This window comes from Anser cygnoides, chromosome 13 (genome assembly GCF_040182565.1).
Source record: "Anser cygnoides isolate HZ-2024a breed goose chromosome 13, Taihu_goose_T2T_genome, whole genome shotgun sequence".
NCBI classification, from domain to species: Eukaryota; Metazoa; Chordata; class Aves; order Anseriformes; family Anatidae; genus Anser; species Anser cygnoides.
The window spans coordinates 20,106,931-20,128,910 of NC_089885.1; the positions used below are offsets into that span (position 1 = coordinate 20,106,931).

At 47.1% G+C, this 21,980-nt stretch overlaps 1 protein-coding gene and 1 long non-coding RNA gene across 2 annotated transcripts; both read left to right on the forward strand.

Moving 5' to 3' along the window:
- The first annotated feature begins 1,200 nt into the window (after positions 1-1,200).
- ITM2A (integral membrane protein 2A) lies at positions 1,201-10,856 on the forward strand. Its single transcript, XM_048077607.2, has 6 exons — positions 1,201-1,394; positions 4,702-4,833; positions 5,058-5,246; positions 5,907-6,017; positions 7,152-7,302; positions 9,761-10,856. Exons 1-6 carry the CDS (start codon positions 1,311-1,313, stop codon positions 9,847-9,849), a joined length of 756 nt encoding a protein of 251 aa, XP_047933564.1. The 5' UTR covers positions 1,201-1,310; the 3' UTR covers positions 9,850-10,856.
- A 5,874-nt stretch (positions 10,857-16,730) lies between these two features.
- LOC136791840 (uncharacterized) lies at positions 16,731-18,666 on the forward strand. Its single transcript, XR_010834687.1, has 2 exons — positions 16,731-16,978; positions 18,357-18,666. It is a non-coding gene; the product is annotated as an uncharacterized lncRNA (long non-coding RNA).
- Positions 18,667-21,980: the final 3,314 nt, after the last annotated feature.

Consider the following 21,980-nt stretch of genomic DNA (forward strand, 5'->3'; position numbering starts at 1 on the left):
AGGAAATAACAGTGATATTGCATCTGTAGAATAACAGGAACATGCTTTGAATGCTGGAATACACACTGCATTTTGTTTACACTTAGAAGAATTACTTATTGCAATATTTGCATAGGGTTCAGTTCTGTTTAATTACAGCTGTCTGCGGGGAAGAGTTCAATGGGATAGGCACCAGATTCAAAACTGATTTCTTTCAAGAGCCGTAAAGTCAAATTCCAACGAGGCTGACACAGACTTTCATCATATGAAGGAGAAGATGGTTTCAGACATTCTAACATATGAAGCCTTTTCTTCTTCTCCCCCTTTGGAGACATTAATGAATGGTGATGTTTTGTCTGTCTTCTAGCCTCCTTAGGCCATATTTTGTAGGAGACAGGAGGTGGGTGGCTGTTGGTGCACTTGACTAAAAATATCCTACCCCAGTGCCATGCTGAGTATGGCCCCGAGACGCCTCCTTTTCACTGGTGACGTGCTCTGGGGGCAAACACATAATATTAATCATTTATGGGATTACCCACTTGAGCAGCGTGCAGAGAGGGGCCCAGATAAAAGGAAGGAGGCTGGAGGATCGTGCAGCGGGTGCCATCTCCCTGCTACTGTCCCCTCACCGCGTGCTACCACGTCACTGGTGGCCTCTCCCAGATTTGAGGCCATTGTTAGGATGCAGGTGTTTTAAGGCAGCGGTGAGGTCTGTACCCTTGCCTGCAAGGCTCCAGGTGCGGCTGTGGAGCTGTACGAACCCCAGTGGGGAGAAACCGTGGTGCTTCTGGAAGGTTCCCTGACAGCACGGGTTGCTCGCTGAGGCCCGTGCTGAGGGCTGGGGAGGCAGATCGACCTTGGCACGGGGGACAGGTGAGATGCTGTGCCCATCTCACCACCCAGGTGCCCCGGTGACTGGTTTATCCCCCGCAGGGTGCCCGCAGGGTGCCATCCTGCCGCGTGTTCCCCCAGCACCCCCACACGCGGCGGCGGCGGGCACCCTCACGGAGCTTACGGCACCCCGTGTTATGGCGCCTGTGCTGCGTGGACCTTACAGCACCCCGTGCAACGGTGGTGCCTGTGCTTCCTTGCACTTCATTCCCCGCTTTCTGGGGGCAAGCAGCGTGGTTTTAGGGCTGAAAAGGGACTTTGGCACACTGAGGGCCCCCCACACAGAGCCGGGCGCTCCCCCCCCCCCGCGCGGGACTGCAGGGGGCGGAGCTTCGCGGAGGCCCCGCCCCCTTTGATCGGAGGGGGCGTGGCCACGGCGCTGAGGCCCCGCCCCGCCGAGCGGAGCCCGTTGAGCGGCGGAACGCGGCGGCGGCGGCGCCATGGTGAAGATCGCCTTCAGCTCCCCCTTCGCGCAGAAGGACGGCGCCAAGAAGGAGGCGGCCGAGGCGCTGGTGGCCGACAGGGTGCGGGCGGCGGGGCTCGGCGGGGGGCGAGGGCCGAGAGGGCGAGGAGGCGGTGAGGGAGGGCGAGGAGGAGGAGGAGGAGGAAGCGGCCGCCGCCATTTTGTGACGGCTGCCGGCGCTCCGGGTGCGGGGTCCCCTCACGGCCCCCTCACGATTTCGGCCGCTCGGGCGGCTTCCAGGCGGCTTCCAGGCGGCTGCCAGCGCCTCCCGGCAGGGCTGCGGGGCCCCGGGGCGCGGCGCTGCGGGTACGGGGCCGGAGCTGCCGGGCCGGAGCTGCGGAGGTTGCGGCGGAGCGCTGGAAATAGAAACCCGGCGCCCTGCGGTCGGCTTTTCCTTCCCGGCCGCCCGCTGTCGCGCTGCTGACTCGCGCTGAACTTTGCAAGTTTGTGGGAGGCTTTGTTTTGGAGGTGCCTTGCGTAGCTGCCAGCGGTTTCAGTCAGCTGGAGGCCGGCCGCTAGGTAAATAAAGCGGTAGGTCTAGAAGAGCACCGCGGGCTGAGTTTATTCCTCTTCGTGGAGAGGAGCTGTTGTGTTCTGGTTTATAACCGACTGGTAACCCAGCACACACCGCCAGGAGCCGTGCCCTCACCTGGAGGAGCCTCCCCTCGACACGGGGAAGGCTGTGCCGTGGCGTTGCTGCCCAGCGGGCTCCCTCGGGCTGCCCGAGCCGTGCCCCGTACGGCTGCCGCCACAGCACCGGCTGCAGGTCGAGGAGGAAGCTGAGAAACTGCGCGCAGAGGGCAAGCTCCAAATTAGAGAGGTCAGCTAGTTCCTTGTGGGACAAACTCATCAGCTGCTCCTCAGGCAGCTTTTGCAGTGCGTGTCTTTAGTGGCCTCTGCCATGCAGCTTCTGAGCATAGCCCTAACGTTGTCTTATGCCCTCCCTTCTATTCTCACGATAGCTAAACTCCTTCAGTTTAGAAGCAGCTTACACCGTTTTGTCGTGCACACCACAGTATTCTCGGTCAGTCCGTGTGTGCATACATGTCTGACTATTTTTCTAATATCTCTTCACTCTGACTTCAGGGCATGCAGACAGCGAGGTCACAACTCTCCTTGAAGACAAACTTGTTCTAATGCTTATTCTTTTGATGGAATATTTGTGGAGAGCAAACAAGCTTAATGGCTAACAATGGTTGAAACAGCACAGCAAAAGTCCCCTAGACTACCTGCACCAAACCCTTGAGCTTGCAGAGTGCTCTCCTTGCGGATACTTTGGAGTGGACTGTGTCAACAGCGTCTCTTGACCTAGCTGCCCATGTTAACAGGAGTGATTTCTTTCCTCCGTTATGCCTAGTTTTCTTTGCTTGTCACTGCACAGCTTAGAACTGCATTTTCCTTGCAGGTATTTTATTGCTCATATTGGTTTTGAGCAGAGGCTGTGTAACCTGTTGGAGCAAAGTCTTGGAATTGTGTTCTCTTATCAGCTCTGTCGACTCGGTCGTCTGAGATCCAGGCTTCTGACATTGCTTTTTAATATGATAAATAGCTTGGCTTTGTTTGAAACAAGTGTGGCGCAAGTGTAGCTACTTAGCCCTTGACATCATCCGAGCGCTGGGACGTCTGTAGTGCTGGAACCTGGCGCAGGCTGCTGCGTTCAGCTAATGATAGGCCTTACTAACGATGAGTAAGGAACGGCGAGGTGGAGGAGATGGCAGAACACGATGAGAACAGAACCAGCCTTGATCTTAAAACCAAGCTAGCTCTGAAAGATGGCTTCCACATAACGACATGTAAATGTGGCGTAATTCTGACATGAAACTAGTTGAGTTTTTTGTTTTGACAAACACTTAACCAGCCAATTGGAGCAGCTTATGTCTTGCTGAACCAACGCTTTTCTGTTTGGAGGATGAGAGCGTGGAATGTAGGAGTGTTGACTTTCACTAAACAGAGTGTTTTTTTGTTTCATTAGTCGCATAGCTGATGTGTTTGACTTTTAACACTGCTATATCTTGCTGAGCATGGAAATATGCACAGCCTTTGTAAAAATACTGTGACTTGTTTTGATCACAGGTCGCTTTGATGTATTGTGTTGTACAGGAGTGCAAATAAGGGGACCAGAATTAGGAATGGCCGTGGAGGCAGCTGTGCTGAATCTAGGAACAGCACAGAGGAAAACCGTTTTTTTTTTTTCACCCCATGTGAAATCTTTTTTTTTTTTTTTTACATTTTGAATTGAAAGAGCAGGTTGTGAAAGCAAACTGTTAAATGCTGTAGTCGTGAATCATTAAACGGACTATGTGCCAAACATGTAGGTTATCTGAGTATTTGTGGCTTTTTTCTTTCTTCATAGACTAAAGAGTTTATTTGTCCAGGTGAATGTCTATTCTGTTTGCCTAGGATTTGACAGTGCTTTTGTTCTTCTCTCAACTTCTCTTGTGTGGGCTTTTTGACTGAAAGCCTAGGAAGGCACCTAAAGAACAGGGCTTTAAAATGTGTCAGATATCGCCCCTAACTCTGGATCGGCATTACACAAGTGATCACCATGTTATGTAATGGTGAGAGTTGTTTCCCTTGGCTGCAGTCCTCTGTCTGAAAGCGCACCAGGAAAAAACAAAGTCAGTGAACTATAGGCTTTTAGGCTGCTATATACAAAACGTTACTCAGCCTTCCACCAAGGGAGCAGGATTTTGAAGCTGCAAGGTAGGATGTACCACAGGAGTTTATTCTTATTTGACATAATTTGAGGCTGTGCTTGAGCCGATGAGTGGTTCTCCTTCACAGTGAATGTGCATATTCTGAGAAAGTTCTGAAACCCAAATGTGGGATTTATGTCAGATGTCTCTTTCCCAACTAACAGACAAAATTGCGTCTTAGCTTCCTGTGTTAGTCCAGCTCTGTTAAGAACAGTAATGCTATTTTTCTTCCATCTGATGGAGGAGGAGAGGATAGGAAGTAGGCTTTGGGAACACTGTGTTCCTGAAAATGACCTTGCTCTACAAATCTTGCTATCCTTGTACAATATTGTGGCTGCAGCGCTGTATCTAATTGTTACAGTTATTTAAATTTCTTACAGCTCAAATAGTTTTTTTTTTCAAATAGCTACAGTTTCTGGACAGAGGTTTGTCTAGAAAGATTATTGCAATGAAGGAAATATCCTCTGTTCAGTGCTGTGTGAAAACACATCTTGATATGATACAGCAGTATTTCGTGGAAGTGCTTTCTTACTTTATGATGCTTGACTTCTCAGCACACACCAGAGGAAATAAAATCGTCGGGTTGTAGGGCAAAGTGAAGCACTTGGTAGCTGTCTACGTTAAATTATGGGCGGCTACACTTTTTCAGTTCTTATCCTTCTCTGTTTAAAGGATCCGGAAGTTGCCACACACGGAGGTGAAAACTCCTCTGGAAGATGTCTGTTGACTCTGCTGGGCTTAGCGTTCATCTTGGCAGGAGTTGTCGTCGGTGGAGCCTGCATCTACAAGTACTTCATGCCCAAGGTAGTGTGAAAGTTCTTTTTAAGCATGGCTAAACAAAAAGTGCAACAATAAATGGGTTACCTCTGTAATAGAAATCTTTTGGTAACTGGGACCTCAAGGCTTCTGTACCCTTTATAAAAGCTTCAGGTCTCAGACTTGCACTTCTTTGTAACATAGGTGGTGGAAGTGTAGTTTTAAAGCAATATTCACTGTAAAAAAATAACTAGTCTTGCTCTTACTTTCAGCATAAGGTGTACCGTGGCGAAATGTGTTACTTTGAAAATGAAAACCGGGATCGTGCTGTGGAACCGTATTTCCTCCCTATTGCCGAAGAAGCTGACATTCGGGAAGACGATAACATAGCCATCATCGATGTGCCTGTTCCGAAATTCTCAGACAGTGATCCAGCCGCGATTGTCCATGACTTTGATAGGGTAAGTATGTGTGCAGCAGTAAGAAATAACCAGTTCACAGCTCACTGGGAAACTAGAGTGAATGCTAGTCAGGATAGCTCCAAGGTTTTCATTCCTGAGACCTGTAAATGCAGGTGATTCTGGCTGAGTGCTCTGCAAAGTTGTATTTAAAAAAAAAAAGGGGGGGGGGGGGGGAGGTGGCAGATTATGTTGGTAATTCTAGTCTCTGCATTTTTTGCACCCAGTGGTAGGGATGAAGTGACTAGGAAGACCTTAATGCTTTGTCTGAACAATTACTTGTAGAGAACAATCACTTATCAGCTGTTGGATTCCTCTTGTCTGTACTGTTCTTAATTGGACTCCTTCAGTTATGACAGCACACTGCCAAGTACTTTCTCTGTAGTGATAGAAACTTTACTCTTGTTAAGAATTAGGACAAACTGCTTTTATAGTCAGCTCCCAGTTCTGTTGTAAAGTGTAACTAACTTGTGATAAGTTAAAGCTGGAAAAGTGATAATAGCGAAGTTCTTACATTGGAGGCTTGTATCAAAGCAGTGCATTCGGCCAGCTGTTCATGATCTTCATCTTTTTGAAGTTACTTCTTAGACTTTGTAGAACTGTGTGCTAATAATCAAAAAGCCATGATTAATCAGTTGAAAACCTTTTTTCCCTCCAAAACAGCTTTTGACGGCATATCTTGACTTGCAACTGGGTAACTGCTATGTGATTCCGTTGAACACATCCATAGTTATGCCACCAAGGAATTTGATGGATCTCTTTGCAAAACTGGCGGTATGTGGAGACTTGGTTGTTTAGTTATGCTGATGAGAGAATTCCTGATAAGAATGCTGGATGTTGCTCCTGAACTACAATCTTTTGCTAGAACAGTCCTCTTGCCATCGAAGTACATAATCCCCCTGGCTCAGTCACTGTACTAAAGTTAAGGCCAGCTGTCAGTGTATATTATGTTGAGTAGGTTCATGGGTAATGCTCTTATTAATACATAGCTTTATGAAAGCTGAAAGCAACTAGTAAATAAGGTTAAATTTAGCTATTATAAAGCAATTTGATGAAGTTCCAAGTGTCATTGAAAGCCTAAACCTCAAAGTTGCCGCTGGAAAGCTCGCTTGCCCTGCGAGTTTTAATGAAAAGAACAATTGTTCTGTTTTACTGGCACTGTAGTTAGGAGCTCACCGCAAGCATTTTGACTGTCCAGTGACTAAAAATGGTATTCTTCTGTGAAGGCTTATCTTATGGGTCAATCTGATAGAGCTTGCTGCTACTTCCAAATTAAATGTGATACTGAACTATTGTGTGTCGAGTGTACTTTTTTAAAACAGTCATCGACTCCTCAACATCTAATGCTAGGTGCCACCCGATGTAGCTTAGCTCATTTATTTTTTTTTTAAGCTTGGTGAAGATCAGGTTTGTGTGTCCCCTTGCCCCTGCTTTTGGGAGTTGATCATGAGGGGTGGCAAGTTATTTCAATAGTGCTATAACATTTTGGTGAAGACTTCATTTTTCATGTTTGAGGCAATTATACCTAATACAAAGAAAAAAACCAGCATGACCTACAAAAGTTAAGTATTATGAAAGTTTCCCTGTTTTAACTGCAAACTTTGTTGCATACAAATAAACTTGAACAGGTTCTCTTAATGTTGACTTCATATGAAGCAAGCAATTTGCAAAGCACTTGAAAGCAGAGTTAAGATTAACTGCACTCTACTTGAATGTAATTGCAACTGTTTGACATGGCCTTTGTCAGTTTTTAACTTCTCTGGTGTGCAACTCTTCAAGACTAGCATATCTTTAATATTAAACTGATGGAAAGCTGAAATCTAGGCTTCAAGTCCTTCCAAAGCAAATAAAAAAAGTAGTGTCAATTGTTACTGTTATAGTATATCTCAAGGTATTTTCTCTTTTTAGACTGGTTCTTACCTGCCTCAGACTTACCTAGTCCGTGAAGAAATGGTGGTTACGGAGGAGATAGATAATGTATCTGATCTGGGTATCTTCATTTACCAACTCTGTGTTGGAAAAGAGACTTTCAGACTTCAGCGCAGAGACCAGATAACAGGTAAGTTTCCTTCTGTTAAAAAACAAAACAAACCACTCCTATTGGAGTAGGGAAAGGGTAAATACACCGTCAGGGTTTTTAGACCTGGAAATCAGCATGTTCAGCATAACTTCTGAGCTGAGGCTACTGTTAGAACTGATGGATATTTTTTTCCCTATTTTCAAATACAAGTCTAAGTTTCAGTCAAGCATCGTGAGAGAAGCTTCTGGTTACAGAGTTAGAAGGTTAAGTGCCCAAAACAGGTTTGAACATAAGCAAATCTGTTCCATTTTTGTGGTTGAAGCCATGGATTAGTTTGGCCTAAAAACTCATACAGCCCATCAGATTATGTGGGTCTCTGTAGGTGTTGATTACTCTTTCACTGTCCTTTCTGAAACTGGGTTGCAGGAGCACCAAATAACAACATCATCTTCTCGTTCATTTGCTCTGAAAAATACTGAACACCTAGATCTGGACATCCCAGACTTCTCCTCTGAAAGAGGAAGAGCACATCATGGGAACTTCTGAGCTCTATTTCTGCTTCGCATGGCTCTTTGTGCCACCCCTAGCCATTCTGTGAAAAAGGAATGAATTTGTGTCAGTGGTTTGACATATTGGAAGGAGGCCTGAAGCGCAGAAATGTGATGCTGTGGATTTTAGTTCATTGTAGCTCTCAAACCATTTAGTCTGCTGCTCTCATCAAATGCAGAGCAAACTAATCCTTTGTCAGTTACTGCCTTTCAGAATGCAAATGATGGGTTTGTCAGAACTCTCTGCTCTAGTTTTCCTGCCAAACTCTTGGGCAAGATTTTCCTCTCCCCAGTTACAGCTTGCAGCGTCAGGAGCCACATCTGCTGTTTGCTGGAGACTACGTCCTGTTACTACAAGACGGAAGGCTCTGTATGTGGCAACATAAAACAGTGGTCCTAAATAGCAAAAGCAGATGAAGAAACAGTAAATGTTCCTTTTATGGGAGGGAGAGGCATGTGTCAGAGCTGTTGTGAACAAGTCTGAACTGACTGCTCTTGTGTCTGAAAGACTGTAGCCTACTGACAGTACTGCAGCGAGTGTTTTGCAGTGTTTCCTTAAGATCGTCTTGCTATAGCATGTTTCAATTCATGTTGCTGACAGCTCTGCTGCACGGTAAATGACTTCCACAGAATACTTCCACAAAAGGATTCTAACAAGCGAACAATGCCCCTTAGTACAGTTTCTTTCCTGTAACTGACCTTGTTTTGCTCTTGGTAGGGGGAGAAACTTCTAGTGAAATGGAGGAATGCTGCTGAGGAGAAAACTGTTCTTGTTCTCCGGATTAGATTTCTAGTACACCTTTCTTCAAGTATGCACAAAACCAGGCCAACTTAAATAATTAGACTGCAGTGGATAAACTCCTGTAAGCCGTGTGGAGAAGACTGTTCACTTAGCTGATGCTGCATTTGCACTCAGATTTTGTGGAGTTTGTGGAGTGCTTTGTTAGATCAGACAGTTCCCTGGAGGCCTAAGTGAAGGCGTGAGAGACTGGACAGGTCTTCCTGACTGTTCGACATGTGTATCCGGTTGGATAGCCATCGGAAACTTCTTAGCTAAGATAGAGGTGAATTGAGGAGCTAATAGTCCAGCTGTTAAGTGTTTACAAAACGAAACAGTACCCTGCTGTGTTTGATTTAGGAGAATGCTTGTGGGCTTCTATGGATAGCTCTGCTCGCATACTCTGAACAATTCTGTGCTTATTAAACAAGCTTAAAGCTTTCTTCTCTAATTCTTGTATACCGATGTGCTTCAATCAGCTTGTCTTTGATTTCAGGACTACCGTGTTCTCTTGTCCCCTATTAAAGCTTCACAGCTGATAGAGGTAAACTGCCTGTATCAGATCCAGTGCTGGCATGTCCCAGAATAGAGAAAATCACCTTAATAGTGTTAGGAAAAAAATTCAGTAAGACCATCAGCTGAGTGGTAAATCCTCATCTCTCTTCCCATGTGAAGACTGTGCTATAGAATTACCCTTTGTTAATGCATACTGGGGTGGAGAGAAGTGCTGATAAAGAACTATTTTTTTAACTTTTTTTTTTTTTACCCCTCACCTTTTTAGAGTTTTTCAGCTCTTTCCCTGTAATTTCAGTTGTCTTTGCCTTACTTTCCTTTGTGGTTAGGAAGGGCTATGAGAAACAATCTGTTCAGTGTTCTGTCACTAAAGTAATTACAGGATGCTAGGTAAAATGACAGTATCTTGCTTTATTCTCTGTCTGTATCTAGCCCCCTCTTAAGTTGTCACTGTTCTGAGAACGGGGGAGGTTTTCTGATGGAAAACCAGCCCGTATCCAGCTCAAATGGTAATTCGTGGGTGTAAAAAACACTCTGCACAGAATGATTGTATTTCATTGTTGTTTGTGATGACTTAAACAAACAAAACCTGTAAATACTTGCTGCAAAGTTACAGGTCTCTTGCTTTACTTAGGCTCTCATCTTGTCTCGTCCCCAGGTCTGCAGAAACGTTCAGCGGAGAACTGTCACTCAATCAGACACTTTGAAAACTCTTTCGTTGTTGAAACAAAGATCTGTCAACAGTGAAAGGCATTGGATGGGAGGTGACTAGTTCACACCTTCATTGAGAAGTCTCACCATTAGATGTCGACTTCTTAAATTAAAATGTGCAGTGATAATCAAAAGCCTTATGCATTTTCTGTGTATTGCTTGTATTTCAGAAGACAGTCACCATTTCAGCTTTCTTTGATCCTTGGTATACCTATTCTTAGTTTTCTGTAGAATTTAAATTTGAGTAAGGTGTTTTGGTTTTGTTTGTTGTTTTTTTTGTTTTTTTTTTCCAAAGGGTAACATCAATTTATCCATTGAATGTGTGTGATCTACAGTAATCTGGGAATGGCAGAAAAACATATATACAGAAATGTTAACCGACTCCTTGGCTGGAACCAGTTTGTTCACCTTAACTTTCACAGGATGATTAATGTATTAATAATCTGTGGTTTGCACATCTTGTGTAGTTCTGTAGAGTAGCTCTGCACTCAGTCTCCTGGCTAAAAACCTCCTGATGCATATCATTAAAGGTTTATTTTAACATCCATGTGTGAAGCATGTAAAATCCAACCTCAGTGATCATAAACCTCTAACACTACCCTTTCTTTTTGTGCAATTACTGTATTGAATTCGTATGTATATTTGGAACCTTCCCTGAGCTTACACTTAATTCTTCTACCTTTGTTTGGTTTTGTGGTATTTAGTTCTTAGATTCAGATAGAGTTGCTCTTAAAGCTTGTCAGTATTTTGGTTATGAGTTGGTTTATCCTGTAACTTTCTATTTCAAGAATCTGTTCTGGTAATAGCTCACTTGTGAACGTGACTGTAGTTGTAAACTTAAACTACTGGCTTATACAAGCTTTTTAGATCAACTTTTTATGAGCAAGTAGCAGTTACTACTGCAGTCAGAGCATTGTTCCTTTTTTGAAAGCTGTAGTATAAAGACAGCGAAGACATAGCATCCTGCAGTTGATGAGAGTTTTATTAAGGGACTTTATATTGGCATAAATTCTGCAACCCTGTAATAAATGTTTCTCTAAAAATTCGGTGTTTGTGTGACTTCCTCGTGCTCAGAAGCAGAGGGCACTGCGCAGGTATATGGGCCGTGAGGGGGAAGTGAGGGTTGTGGGTCTGGGGTAGCATTCGGTTTTCTCCCTTCTTCCCCGTACCTCCTTCAGTCCGTGAAGTCTGATTTCCTCTTCCTGTTAACTGTGGAAATGCTTTGTGGTGCAAAACAAACTTGAGGAACAGAGGGAGGAAGAGATGCATCACTACAAACTTGATCCCCCCTGGTGTAGTTGTTAGTGAAGCTTAGTGCTACTAGAAGTTGAATTACTTACTTTTTGAATTCAGCTTACTAGTTGAATACTGGAAGTTGAATTCAATTCAGAAGTTGAAAGAGGGCAGCACCTCTCAGTTGTGGTATGGTGAAGAAAACTGGGTGAATTACAGCACGCATCTTTCAACGTTGTTGAGGAGGCTGGTGGCCAACAGTATGCTTGTGTTACTGTATTTATGGCTGTGCGCATGAGATGAGTCCTTTCAGTGTATCATAACTCCAAGACAGCAGAGGATTAATCAACATCTTACTGAAGCACCTTTCAGCTTTTTCCAGCTTTAAGCACAGAGCTAGGAGGCAGTGAGGTTTCTATTAGTCTGATTGCTCAAAGAGCTGAAGTATGTATTGAACCCTTCTGGCTTTCCTGGAAAATATGTGACTTCTACAGCTGTAAGTAAAACAACAAGCAGGCTTTCTGCGCTGAGAACTAGTGAGTAAAATGCCACTACAGGAGAAGCTCCTCTGTCATTGTGAAAGTGTGTGGGGGAAAGGAGGAGACCAGCTCTGGGGCAGTAGGGAATTTTGTTGTTTTGTCTTGGAAATTAACACAGCTCTTCTCCCTAGGTATAGGGCAATGCAGAGCACGTGTCCCAAAACCAGAGCTTTGCTCTCTTTGTAATCAGAGCATTTGTCTGTAAAATAGCGAGTGTAGTGTGTTTGTGTCCTTAACTTTGTTACTGAGCTACAGTGCTGTAGAAACCTCTTCATTTGTTAGAGTGCTAGGTGTGTTTTACGGGGGGAAGCAGTAGAAACTTGTCAGTGCGGCTGCAGACTTGCTGTGTGCTTGGACAAGTTACTGTGGGGAAGATTTCCGGATCGTCTGAGAGGATATCGAGGGTGGGGTGGTTGTCTGGGTTGGTTTGGTAGTGGGAAGATTTATAATGAGTTAGTTGCAGAGAGCAAGAGCATCTGACTGCAGCATTAAGCTTTGGCTTTATTGAAAACAGAGACGGTAATTCTTCCTTCCAGCTCTGAGCAGCTGTTTGGGGAGAGCTCTCAGCGCACGAGCCTTTAACCTGCTGCCTATCTTCAGACACGCAGCAGGAATGCAAGAAATGCTTCCAGATAGGCTGCAGCGGTTTCGCTTACCTTTGCCTGGTAAAGACTTTAGAAGAATGAAGTCAGTTCCTTAAAAACCTATTAGATGTTCTAGGCAGTGAGCCAGCGTATTGAGAGGAACGTGGTGTTCTCCTTACCTCCCTAGTGCTCCGCCTTTGAGAAAGCAGAGCTGCAGTTGCAGCCGTGCGGCCCTAAGCGCTTTGTGCTGTGGACAGGCGTCCCGACCAAAGGGCTGCCGCTGCCAGGTGGCTTCTGAGAAGATCCTGGGAATGCTGCTTATTTCCAGATCCCCTATCTTTGAGGAGCTCCTGCGTTCAGCTCTCTGGCCTGCAAGAGTCGGAAGGCCGCCTTGGACCAGTAGGTGGCACAGTCAGCAAGGCCTTGTGCTTCTGAGCTGCCTGGGGCTGGGCTGTAAGGTGCACATAGCGGGTAAAAACTCGGTGCCTCAGCACGAGCTGGGCACTGGTGGGTGACTCAAACTGCCACTGTCCCTATTTAGACTGAAATAGGGGTTTCCAAGTAACTGCTGTAACTAAACATAAACGTGGTTTGGTGCAGGCTTCCTTCAGCTGGTGTTGAGCCTTTGCTTTTAGGCATAGCTCATCTTTACTGAAGAACTACTTGGTAACAGTAATGTGTAAACGTGTGAAATACTACTTAATATCTGAGTAAGACTGTGCTTCAAACATGAGTATCGCAACTGGAGGGATAATATTGCCAAGATGCAAACGCAAACTCATTTACAGTAGTGGCTTGTTTTTACAAGTGTGCTGACTAAAAAAGTAATCAGCGTGCCCAGGACAATCAGCAGCCTCTGTGCACTTGCGTACAGACAATTGTCTTTATGCTAGCTTGCAGGTTATCTTTTATGATATTGTTTTTAAACTAAAGCTTTAAATACCATTACGAATGTTAAAATGGATTCCAGTGCTTTGGATGATTCATCTTCCAGCACTACCTTTGAGTTTTTTTCAAGTTTATTTGTTCTCTGATCAGGAAGACACATGAGAAGACGGCAAGTAAGAGCAAACGAGTTTGTTAGTCGGAGCAGGTGCTGTTGACCATTGCAGAAGCCTGAAGGCTTTCTGTTTGAATGTGACCCGTAAGATGCAGGCAGCTGGTGGTGGTGTGAGTGGCAGGCAGACATTGCCATTCGAGGAGATGCTACCCTACACTAGAACTTCAGGTTCTTCTTCATCCTGATTTTGTGGTTCAAAACAAAACAAACAAACAAACAAAACCATAGGAATTAAGTTGTTTTTTGCTTGTATAAATACCTTGAGATGAAGATCCAAGGAAGGAAAAATGGGGACAGTGATGAAACATTCAAAAGACATACAGAGGCCTCAGCATGATATGAAATTAATTAGAGCTTTAGCACCTCAGACTTGTTAAGCCGTTTGGCTAAAAGTGGGACATATTTCACCATAAGCTCAGCTCTATACCATGGGCTGTTGCAGCACAGCCTTGCTAGCAAGGGTGTGAAAGGCTCGCCTCACAGCTATATCGAAAGTCACGGCGTGCATGTAGGCACCCAGAGAAAAGGAATCTGCTAGGACTTCAGCAAGACTGGGCTGACTTCTGTGGACTTTATTAGTTCTTTGCATCACACGAAAAGCTACCAAAAACACAGGCGTGCTCAGAAGAGTTTATGGTGGGTGATGGCAGAAATATCCCAGCTCTGAAATCAGCACTGAATTTCCCCGAGGAAGTTTTACTGTATTTTTAATCCTCCTCCTGTGCTTGGGATTTGTTCCTCCCCGATTGCTTTGGCTCTGCTTGCAGCAGGGTGGGCTAAACTGGACACTCCTCTTCATAATGGCAGAGCAGGTGCCAGCTTTAGTTTTTGTAGGTGGACAATTTTGTTTCTTGGCCCTTTCCAAAGTGCTCAGGAAGGCTAGAAAGAAAGAAAACGTTATCGTTTTTAGGTAAAAACGTGCCCGATCTGTTGTGTTTAATTTCACATTCTTCTAACGTGCCCCGGGCTAAAAATCCTAGAGCAGAAAAGAACACATATAGGGCCAGATACATACAGTGCGGTTAGTTCGTGAAGTCCCTGCGGGGGTACATGCTAGCCGTGTGGCTCAATTACCGCTTCTGGGAAGAGTGCGCTTGAGGTAAGGCTTGGAGGAATTAAAGCTGCTCTGGCTGTCCTCGTTTTAAGCTGGATGGGGGATGGCTTGGCTGCCAGCTATGGCACGGTGCCCAGATGCTAGCATTGATTGAAGCTTTGAGACTCTGAGCAAAGTAATTATACGTATATATAATTATAGTCACACTATTTCATTAAAATGATTTCTTTATTATGTGTTTATCTTCATTCTATTGCCTAGGCAATAGAACTGGGTGTATTTCCTGTCTTGAGAATAATTAAAGCCTTGCCACCTAGCACTCCACCTCCAAAGGAAATCAGTTCTTATAGCTCCAACTATTTTGTTTACTTAAGCTTGTTTTCTGTCATTTTGTATGGTGGCGCCTCTCCCAGGTTTCACACTGACAAGTGTGAATTTACTGTCTCAAGAGCCATGCTGACTGTGGATGTAGGTGATCTGTGTGTGTTACAGACGTGTTCAGCTTCTCTTGAGCTGTTCCATTTTAGGGCATGCTGACATTTGAAGTTGTTCCAGGTTAAGCCCGTATGTGGACACCTTATTCTGGAACAAGAGCTTCCTTCCTGTGAGCCTGATCCCTTGCTGGAGTGGAGCCAGGTGCTCTCCTGCTGGCGTTAGAAGTGCCTGCCTGTGGGATCCATCAGGAACAGCTCCACCGATAGATAACCCCCCAGTTTGTTTGATGATCAACAATCCCTCGTTTTGGGTCGGCGGTGTGTGTGCGCTTGCTTTCTTTGGGGAGGTGGGGCCCTTTATTTTATTTATTTATACTTTTTTTTTTTTTTGTGAGATGATATCAGTTGTAGCTACGTTCTCATTTGGAGATCAGTAATTCAGTACTTTGGCTTCCCTGGGCTTGACAGCAACAGCTGCTTTGTCACCTCAGATCCTCAGGAGCCCCCCTCACTCGTTAATCCTTAATGCTTAGACAAATAGGAGAGATGTAGGAGCTGCCATTCAGGCCGCCCTGCCCGTACCGGTGTGCCTTATCACCGGTGCAGCGTGAAGCTGGCAGCACTTAGGGCTTTGCCTCCTCACCTAACAGTAAAAGAGGAAGTCAGACTTTTTCACACGAAGTAAATGACAGCGCTTCCGTGGCTGTGATCTGAGTTTATGATCTGAGCTGTAACTGCTGTTTTTCACATAGGTTTGCACCCTGAAAAGAAATGAAAGCATTCATCCTTATCTTGTACATCTGCGCTGCAGTATAAGCTGCTTTCCTTGATGTCCTGAGTTGTTCTGCTCTTGTCAAGACTCTGGTATTATCGCTTTGGACAGGTTATAAGCCATGGCTGAAGCAGGTGGGTAGCTGCGACGCAGAAACGGCCCTCCAAAGATGCCGCCTCCTTCCACTGCTGACGGTCTGAAGGCGCGATCTGTGGTACGGGCTTGCTTGGCTGGAGGTGCCTCGGAGGTAGAACTGTCTATGGGCTGAGAGGAGCTTGCATCTGGAGGTGCTGACTGCCACTGTATTTCTGGGGCCCTGTTTTCGTGGTAGATTACAACCCTAGATTTTTGGAAGGGAAGTGACTCACGCTAACAGGAGGGAAAACAAAGTGTCTGGCTGAGCGCCTCGAGTGTGAGAGAAGGAGCTCCGTATCTCAACAGCTTCTGTATCTCCTATTTATAAACACCCTATTTGCAGGTACACTGGATATTTTCATATCCTAGACTCACAAAATTCATTGTTCCTTAGTGGAGCTAATGGTTTCCCTATACAAAACCTTTTTTTTTTTCTTGATTCTCTTCCTCTTCTGTGTTTTCACCCGTGGAAGAGGCTGCACTGGCTGTGCCATGGCACTGGGGGGCATGGGTGCGTGCTTCAAAGCCCTACTATCTCAGCCTTGCAGCGTTGCTTCTGTGTCCATCCTTTTGCCTTTGGATGGATGGTGTTGTAGTCCCCGTTTGCTAATCCTACCAAGGGTTTGTCGTGCAGAGATCAGATTTTTGTTCTTGCTTTGGGCTGTGCTGCGCTGGAGCGGTGGGCTGAGCGCTGGGTGCGCTCCTTCCAACCAACGTGTTTGGGGCTGATCAGAGGAAGAAGAAAGTTAAGAGAAGGGTCAGGGCTGTTTTCAGTCAGTATTAAAAGGTCTGTTGCCAAAGATCTTAAACTCTTCCAGGTAGGCAACGTGGGGCCTCAAGGAGCAAATGACCTTGGAACAGGAAACCGAGCGCCTGGCTTTGGCTGGAGGGAGACGGTTGTTGTGCCCCAAAGGACAGAGCGAAGGAACTGAGTGCAGAGCATCCTGCTGGGAGAGCTCAGGGACCAGAGATCCAACGACCGGCTCCATCAATGGCCAGCTCTGGAAGCAGTCACTAAAACCAGAGGCTGAAGGCAGAGCTGGTGCCAGGCTGCCCAGCTCCCAGATGCCCACACCGGCAGGCAGGGTGCCCTTGGAGGTGAGTCTTTGGTTCCAGGGCAGTGGGTGCTGCCCCGCCGTGGGGGTTCAGGGCTGAGTTTTGTCTGCAGGTGCCTGACATCTTTATCACTAGGAGCACGAGGAGTTAAACTGCACACCTATCGTGATGTGTTGCCCTGGGATTTACATAGCGTTAATCTGGAGCTTCGCTTGGAGGGCGGCACAGGATATCTCTGGAAGGGTCGCCATGGAAAACCCACCCTGGCAATGGCCACGTCTGGAGCGCTGAGCAGGCAGTGAGTAACCTGACGCGGCTTTCATATTGCAAGCACATCTCTGAGAACAAACACCTGAGTCCCCAAAGTGAACTCGTTCTGCTGAATGAATGCAAATGCAGGCAAACTTGCCCTCACATGGCCCTTGTAAATGCTAACAAATCCCTGCCGAGCTCACCCGGGGGGTTGGCACTGTGCACATCAGGGCCCTGCGCTGGGCTCAGACGTGGCCTTGAGCCAGCACAGGAGTATGTTCCCGTTGCAAAACACGATCCAGAGTAAGCTTCAGAGGTGTGTGGATGTTCAACGGGAATCTGAGGGCAAACCCCATCAGCAGTGAAGTCATCGGCAGGGCTTGCAAACAGGATTTCTTGTGCGTTTAGTTCAGTGCTCACGTGCCAAATTCAGCTCATTTATTTCCCTGCTACTCACTGGGCTGTCCCGTAGCCCGGTGAGTAGCAGGACTATTTGCCCCACACCAAACCATCCTGCTTGCCCATCCACGGCAGCTCTGGCGGTTGTCTCCTGCCTCGGTGACAGGCAGAAGTTCAAGATGGTGCCTCTGGCCCTGGGGCCGAGGCACAGAGGGGTCCTCTGCTCCCCGGCGAGACCATGTCAGCCGCCCCACATCCCTTTTACTGGTAAAAGGGAACTGTTTGACCCTTGCTTGTAAAAGATTTCCTGGAATTTGTAGCGTTATTTCTAAGGATATCCTTGTTCTATGGCCGGTGTGTCCCCTGGAACCTTTTGTAGCCTGTGGCTTGCTTTAAAGATAGCAACGTAATGGCAGGGTGGAGGGTAAATGCCTCCTTTACTGTCCTATAGAGAGAGCTTGGCCCTGTCCCAAGCCAGCGACTGCTGTAGGAGATCCCCCTGAGCCAGGAAGCAGCTGAAGAGCTTTTGAGCTAGGTGCCACCAAGGGTTTAATGTCCCACAGGAGAGCTCTGGGCTAGGTCTGCTGGGCAGATGAACCAAGAGAAACTCAAGGTGAGGTGGCTGGCAGAACGGCACGGTGCTGCTGGTGCTGTCTTTGGGCTTGTGACGGTGCTGCTCCGGACTGCTCGCCAGCGGGACCAGGCTGTGACGGAGGCTTTGATGGTTGGTGTTAACTCAAATAAGAAACCTCTCATTAAACTAGAAACTCAAAGCCATGTGATTCTTAGCTTCTGTTTTACATAGGTCTCCTGGGAACTTTCTTTCTAGCTGCACAGCCCTCTGTCTGACCACAAGGAGTTACCATTTCTTTAAATATCAGCTATGTCATGTAATAGTGGGGTTTGGGCAACGTATCAGCCCTGTGATTCAGTGCCGTTATGCAGGCTTCCAGCAGATTAGAGAACCTAGTCAGCAAAACAGATCTTAGGGGACTCGAGAGTTTGAGATCGATTTCTTCCTTTAGGACGTCTGGAAGGGAAGCAGGGAGACGAAGCTGGGCGTTCGGTGCTTGCAGCAGACCACCAGTGACTGCACGTCGTAGCTGGTAAAAGCCATGACCTTTCCTTACCTGGAGCCCCAGTGATATATCGCCTTCTTGCATCACAGTTGAGCTCACTGGGAAAATGGGTAGGCAGAAGAGCTACGAGATTTGTTAATTCTCACAGTACAATATGAGAACCCATTATGTTACGTTCATCCTACCTTTGCTGGTCGTTTGTTTTTCTATTTGTTCGTATGTTTTCCCCTCCCTGACTTCTAGGTTTAGGGGGGGGGGGGAAAAAAAGGCAGGGGGAGAAAAATTCATCAGACCTGCATTAAAAATTGTAATCCTGACCACTGTAGCTCAACCACCTGCTTTCCATGGAGGTAGCCAACCTCCAAGAGCCTTCATTCTCCCCCTCACTTTAACTTTGTGCTGCCACCTCCGTGTCTGCCCAGGACTGAGCACGAGTTGTGACCAGGTTGAGAACTCCTTGACGCCTCCTGGTGCCGCAGCCTGAACGGGCTCTGGGGACATCCGTGCGTGTTGCCAGCCTGGCTTCCTTGGGTAGCCACCGCTCAGCCATCACGCCCCCGGGGGCAGGGTGGAGTTCCCTTATCGGGGAGTGCCAACTGCCACCAAAAAAACCCCACATCAGCCCTCCCAGCAGCTGGTGCTGTTTACGGATCGTATCCAGTGTTGGTTTGACGCAAGGTACAAAAATAGAGCGTGCAGCAGGAACAAGCACCTTCCCCTTTGAGGAGACAGCACTAACCACTGAAAGTCATGTTTGGGTCTGTTCCCTGTACCCAGCACCAGCTACTGGTCTGTCACCTTTTCTTTTTCCCACTGCTTTGATGTGAGGAGCAATGCGTCCTCATACAGAATGGCCAAGGGCATTTTCATAGCAAGGGAAAAAAGGAATTAAAATCCCCTCTTGGACTGAGGAGGAATTTTGACCACTCCTCTTCGTGTACCTACAAGGAGGGGCAGTGACAGCTTTATCCCTTCTCTGTGTCTTGGGACCAGGACCTGCTCCTTCCAGGGAGATTCAGGTGATGCTAAAACCCCTTTACACTTAAATCTGGGCCTGAGTATATCAGACGGATATGCCTGGCCCTGGGCTAGGCACCCCCTTCTGTTGCCTGAAGATTGCTCTCTGAGCAGAAGGAGGATGACAACCACAAAGGAAGGTGTACCAATGCCCAGAAGTAGTCTGTTACAGCTGGAGATTGTTAAATGCAGTGCAAGGCTTTAATAGAGCAGAAAACAATGAACACTGGAGGAAAGATGTGGTAAGAAAAACAACGATCCCCATCTCTGACTGCATATTTCAACTAGAATGTCATGTTTTCACCCCAAGTTCCTCCTAGGGCCGTCTAGCTTCCCAAACGATCTCCTTTGTGGCACGTTTTTTTAATTTTTGAGAATCCTTGGGGCCTTCTGCTTTATATCAACAGTGTTACCCCTGCAACTTAATTCATTAGTGCAAATCACTATAGAGAAGGGTGAGTAAAGCGCTTTTATTAGGTGGTAGCTGTTGGTCCCAACCAAATCATCACAGCAGCAAGTGGTGCTACCAAAACTGCTGGCGAGGATGTGGTTTTGGGGGCTATTTTATTCTGGATGGCTTTAAGTAAAGGAACATTTTTCAAAGCTGGATCTGGAAACTCTATCTCTTGGCCCCTGGTGTATAGCATATGGCTTGTATTTGCATAGGGCTTGGTTTATCAGCCCAAAATCTAGAGCCCCACCGCCCTGGGTGTTAGCTAGCAGCGTGAACCCAGGCACTGCTGTGACCGCTCCAACTTCTCTGTTCTTTGTCAGGGTATTCATCAAACCACCTCTGATGATATTTTATCTTCTTTCTTGTTTTTGTGTTGGATGGGGTTGATTTGTATCTGGCTCAGTCACTGTGGTTTTAGGGTATGTCCACGAGCTGAGTTCCAGGCTGCCCGGCCAGCGGTGCGGGCTTTTTGTGGGGGTGCCGAGCTGTTCTGGGGACGCCGGGGGCGATGCTGATTTTTGGCCTCTAACAGCAAAGCAAAAAAGGAAGCGAACAGCGAGGTGTCGGAACTTGCTGCTGGTGCTTGCTTGATTGCATCAGAAAAACCTAACGCTGAGTACAGAGAAATGGGGAGCGTTCGCTGGGCACTGACAACAAGATGACAAAATAACGAATAAATGCAGTGCTGATGAACGGAGGGAAGCACATTGGGGAGCAAAAACCGTGCTTAGGTAAAGAACTGTACGGAAGGGGATCTTTGAGTTACGTGGAGAGCTCACAGCGCTTTCTTCAAGCCCACAATCAGCAACGGGCTCCTGGCTCCAGTGGCCCCCGACCTGTCTCAGCCGTCTCGTGGAGGTCTGAAAAGGAGGGCAGGAAGAGGGGAGGGCGCACACAACCCCGCTTCTGCAGCAGCCCTGGCTCGCAAGTGCAGCTTTAAGTCTCAACGTGCAGGAGCCCTGTCACGTCTCTTCCTTTGTGTCATTGTTAGCAGGGGAAGCTGTGCGAGGCGGCACCGGGCTGTGATGAAACGGGCCACGGCTGGGGCAGGCGGTGCGTGGGCTCGGAGGCGCGCGGCTGCGGGGGAGCTGATGGAAACGGGGTGGCGAGACGTTCACAAACCAGCACGGCCAGAGCTGAGAGCTCCGCTCCAACCCATGACCCAGCCATGCTCTTCTCATGCTGGGCTTCCCCAAAAAACCCTGCCTTGGTGCTGCTCCCAACACTCAAAGGTCCCCAAGCATACCCGAGTTTTCCAGGAAAATGCTTTGCCTTCACTTGTGGAGGGTTTGATTTTTTTTCAGGGTGATGGTAAAGGCTCCAAAGCTTCAAAGTTGAGAATAAACTTAATCCAACAATCTGAAGAAAAAGATAAAGTGTGGGGCAGTAGGCATGCCTTCCAGCCTCGGGGTGAGTCCTTGGAGGACTCTTCTTCCATTGCCAGATGAAGAAAAACTCCCCTGAGATGTAACTGCTAGAAATAAGAAGAGGATGCACCTTTACTTTGGGCCTAGCACGAGCTGCACCTAAGCAGGGTGTTGGGAGGACACTGGAGCATCCCTCTGCTCCGAGCCAGTCCTGAGCCACCCCTGGGCATGATGTATGCCTTCTGCTCACCTACGTGAGGCATCGTCTTTGTTCCCCAGGTGTCTGCAACACCGCTGGCCAAGTGCTACGAGGTGATGGAGAGGGCAGCTGAAGCAAACCCTGCCTGGAGCAGAGCTGCCACGGATGGCAGGGCAAGGCAGGCAGAGCACCTGAACCCGGCTCACGCGAGCTACCGCGACCATTGCAGCAGACTTCCTGTAAAAAGAGACCGTTAATAGTAATATGAATAAACCACACCGTGGAGGAAATGGCTGCTCTTGCGCCTACAGTATTTTCTAAGTGGGAAAATTGAAGCACGTTGAGTTTTTTCTCGTCTGATTATTTCTGAACTTCTGACACTCTTTCATGTGATTTCTCTCCCCGCTCCGAAGCTAAAAGTGGCTCCTTGGGGTCGTGCTGGGCCGTCCTGCTGCCTCCCACGCTGCCAGGGGAAGGAGGTCAGTGGTGAGTGCGCATGCGGCTGGCACAGCAGAGGTCGGAGATTCGCCCTC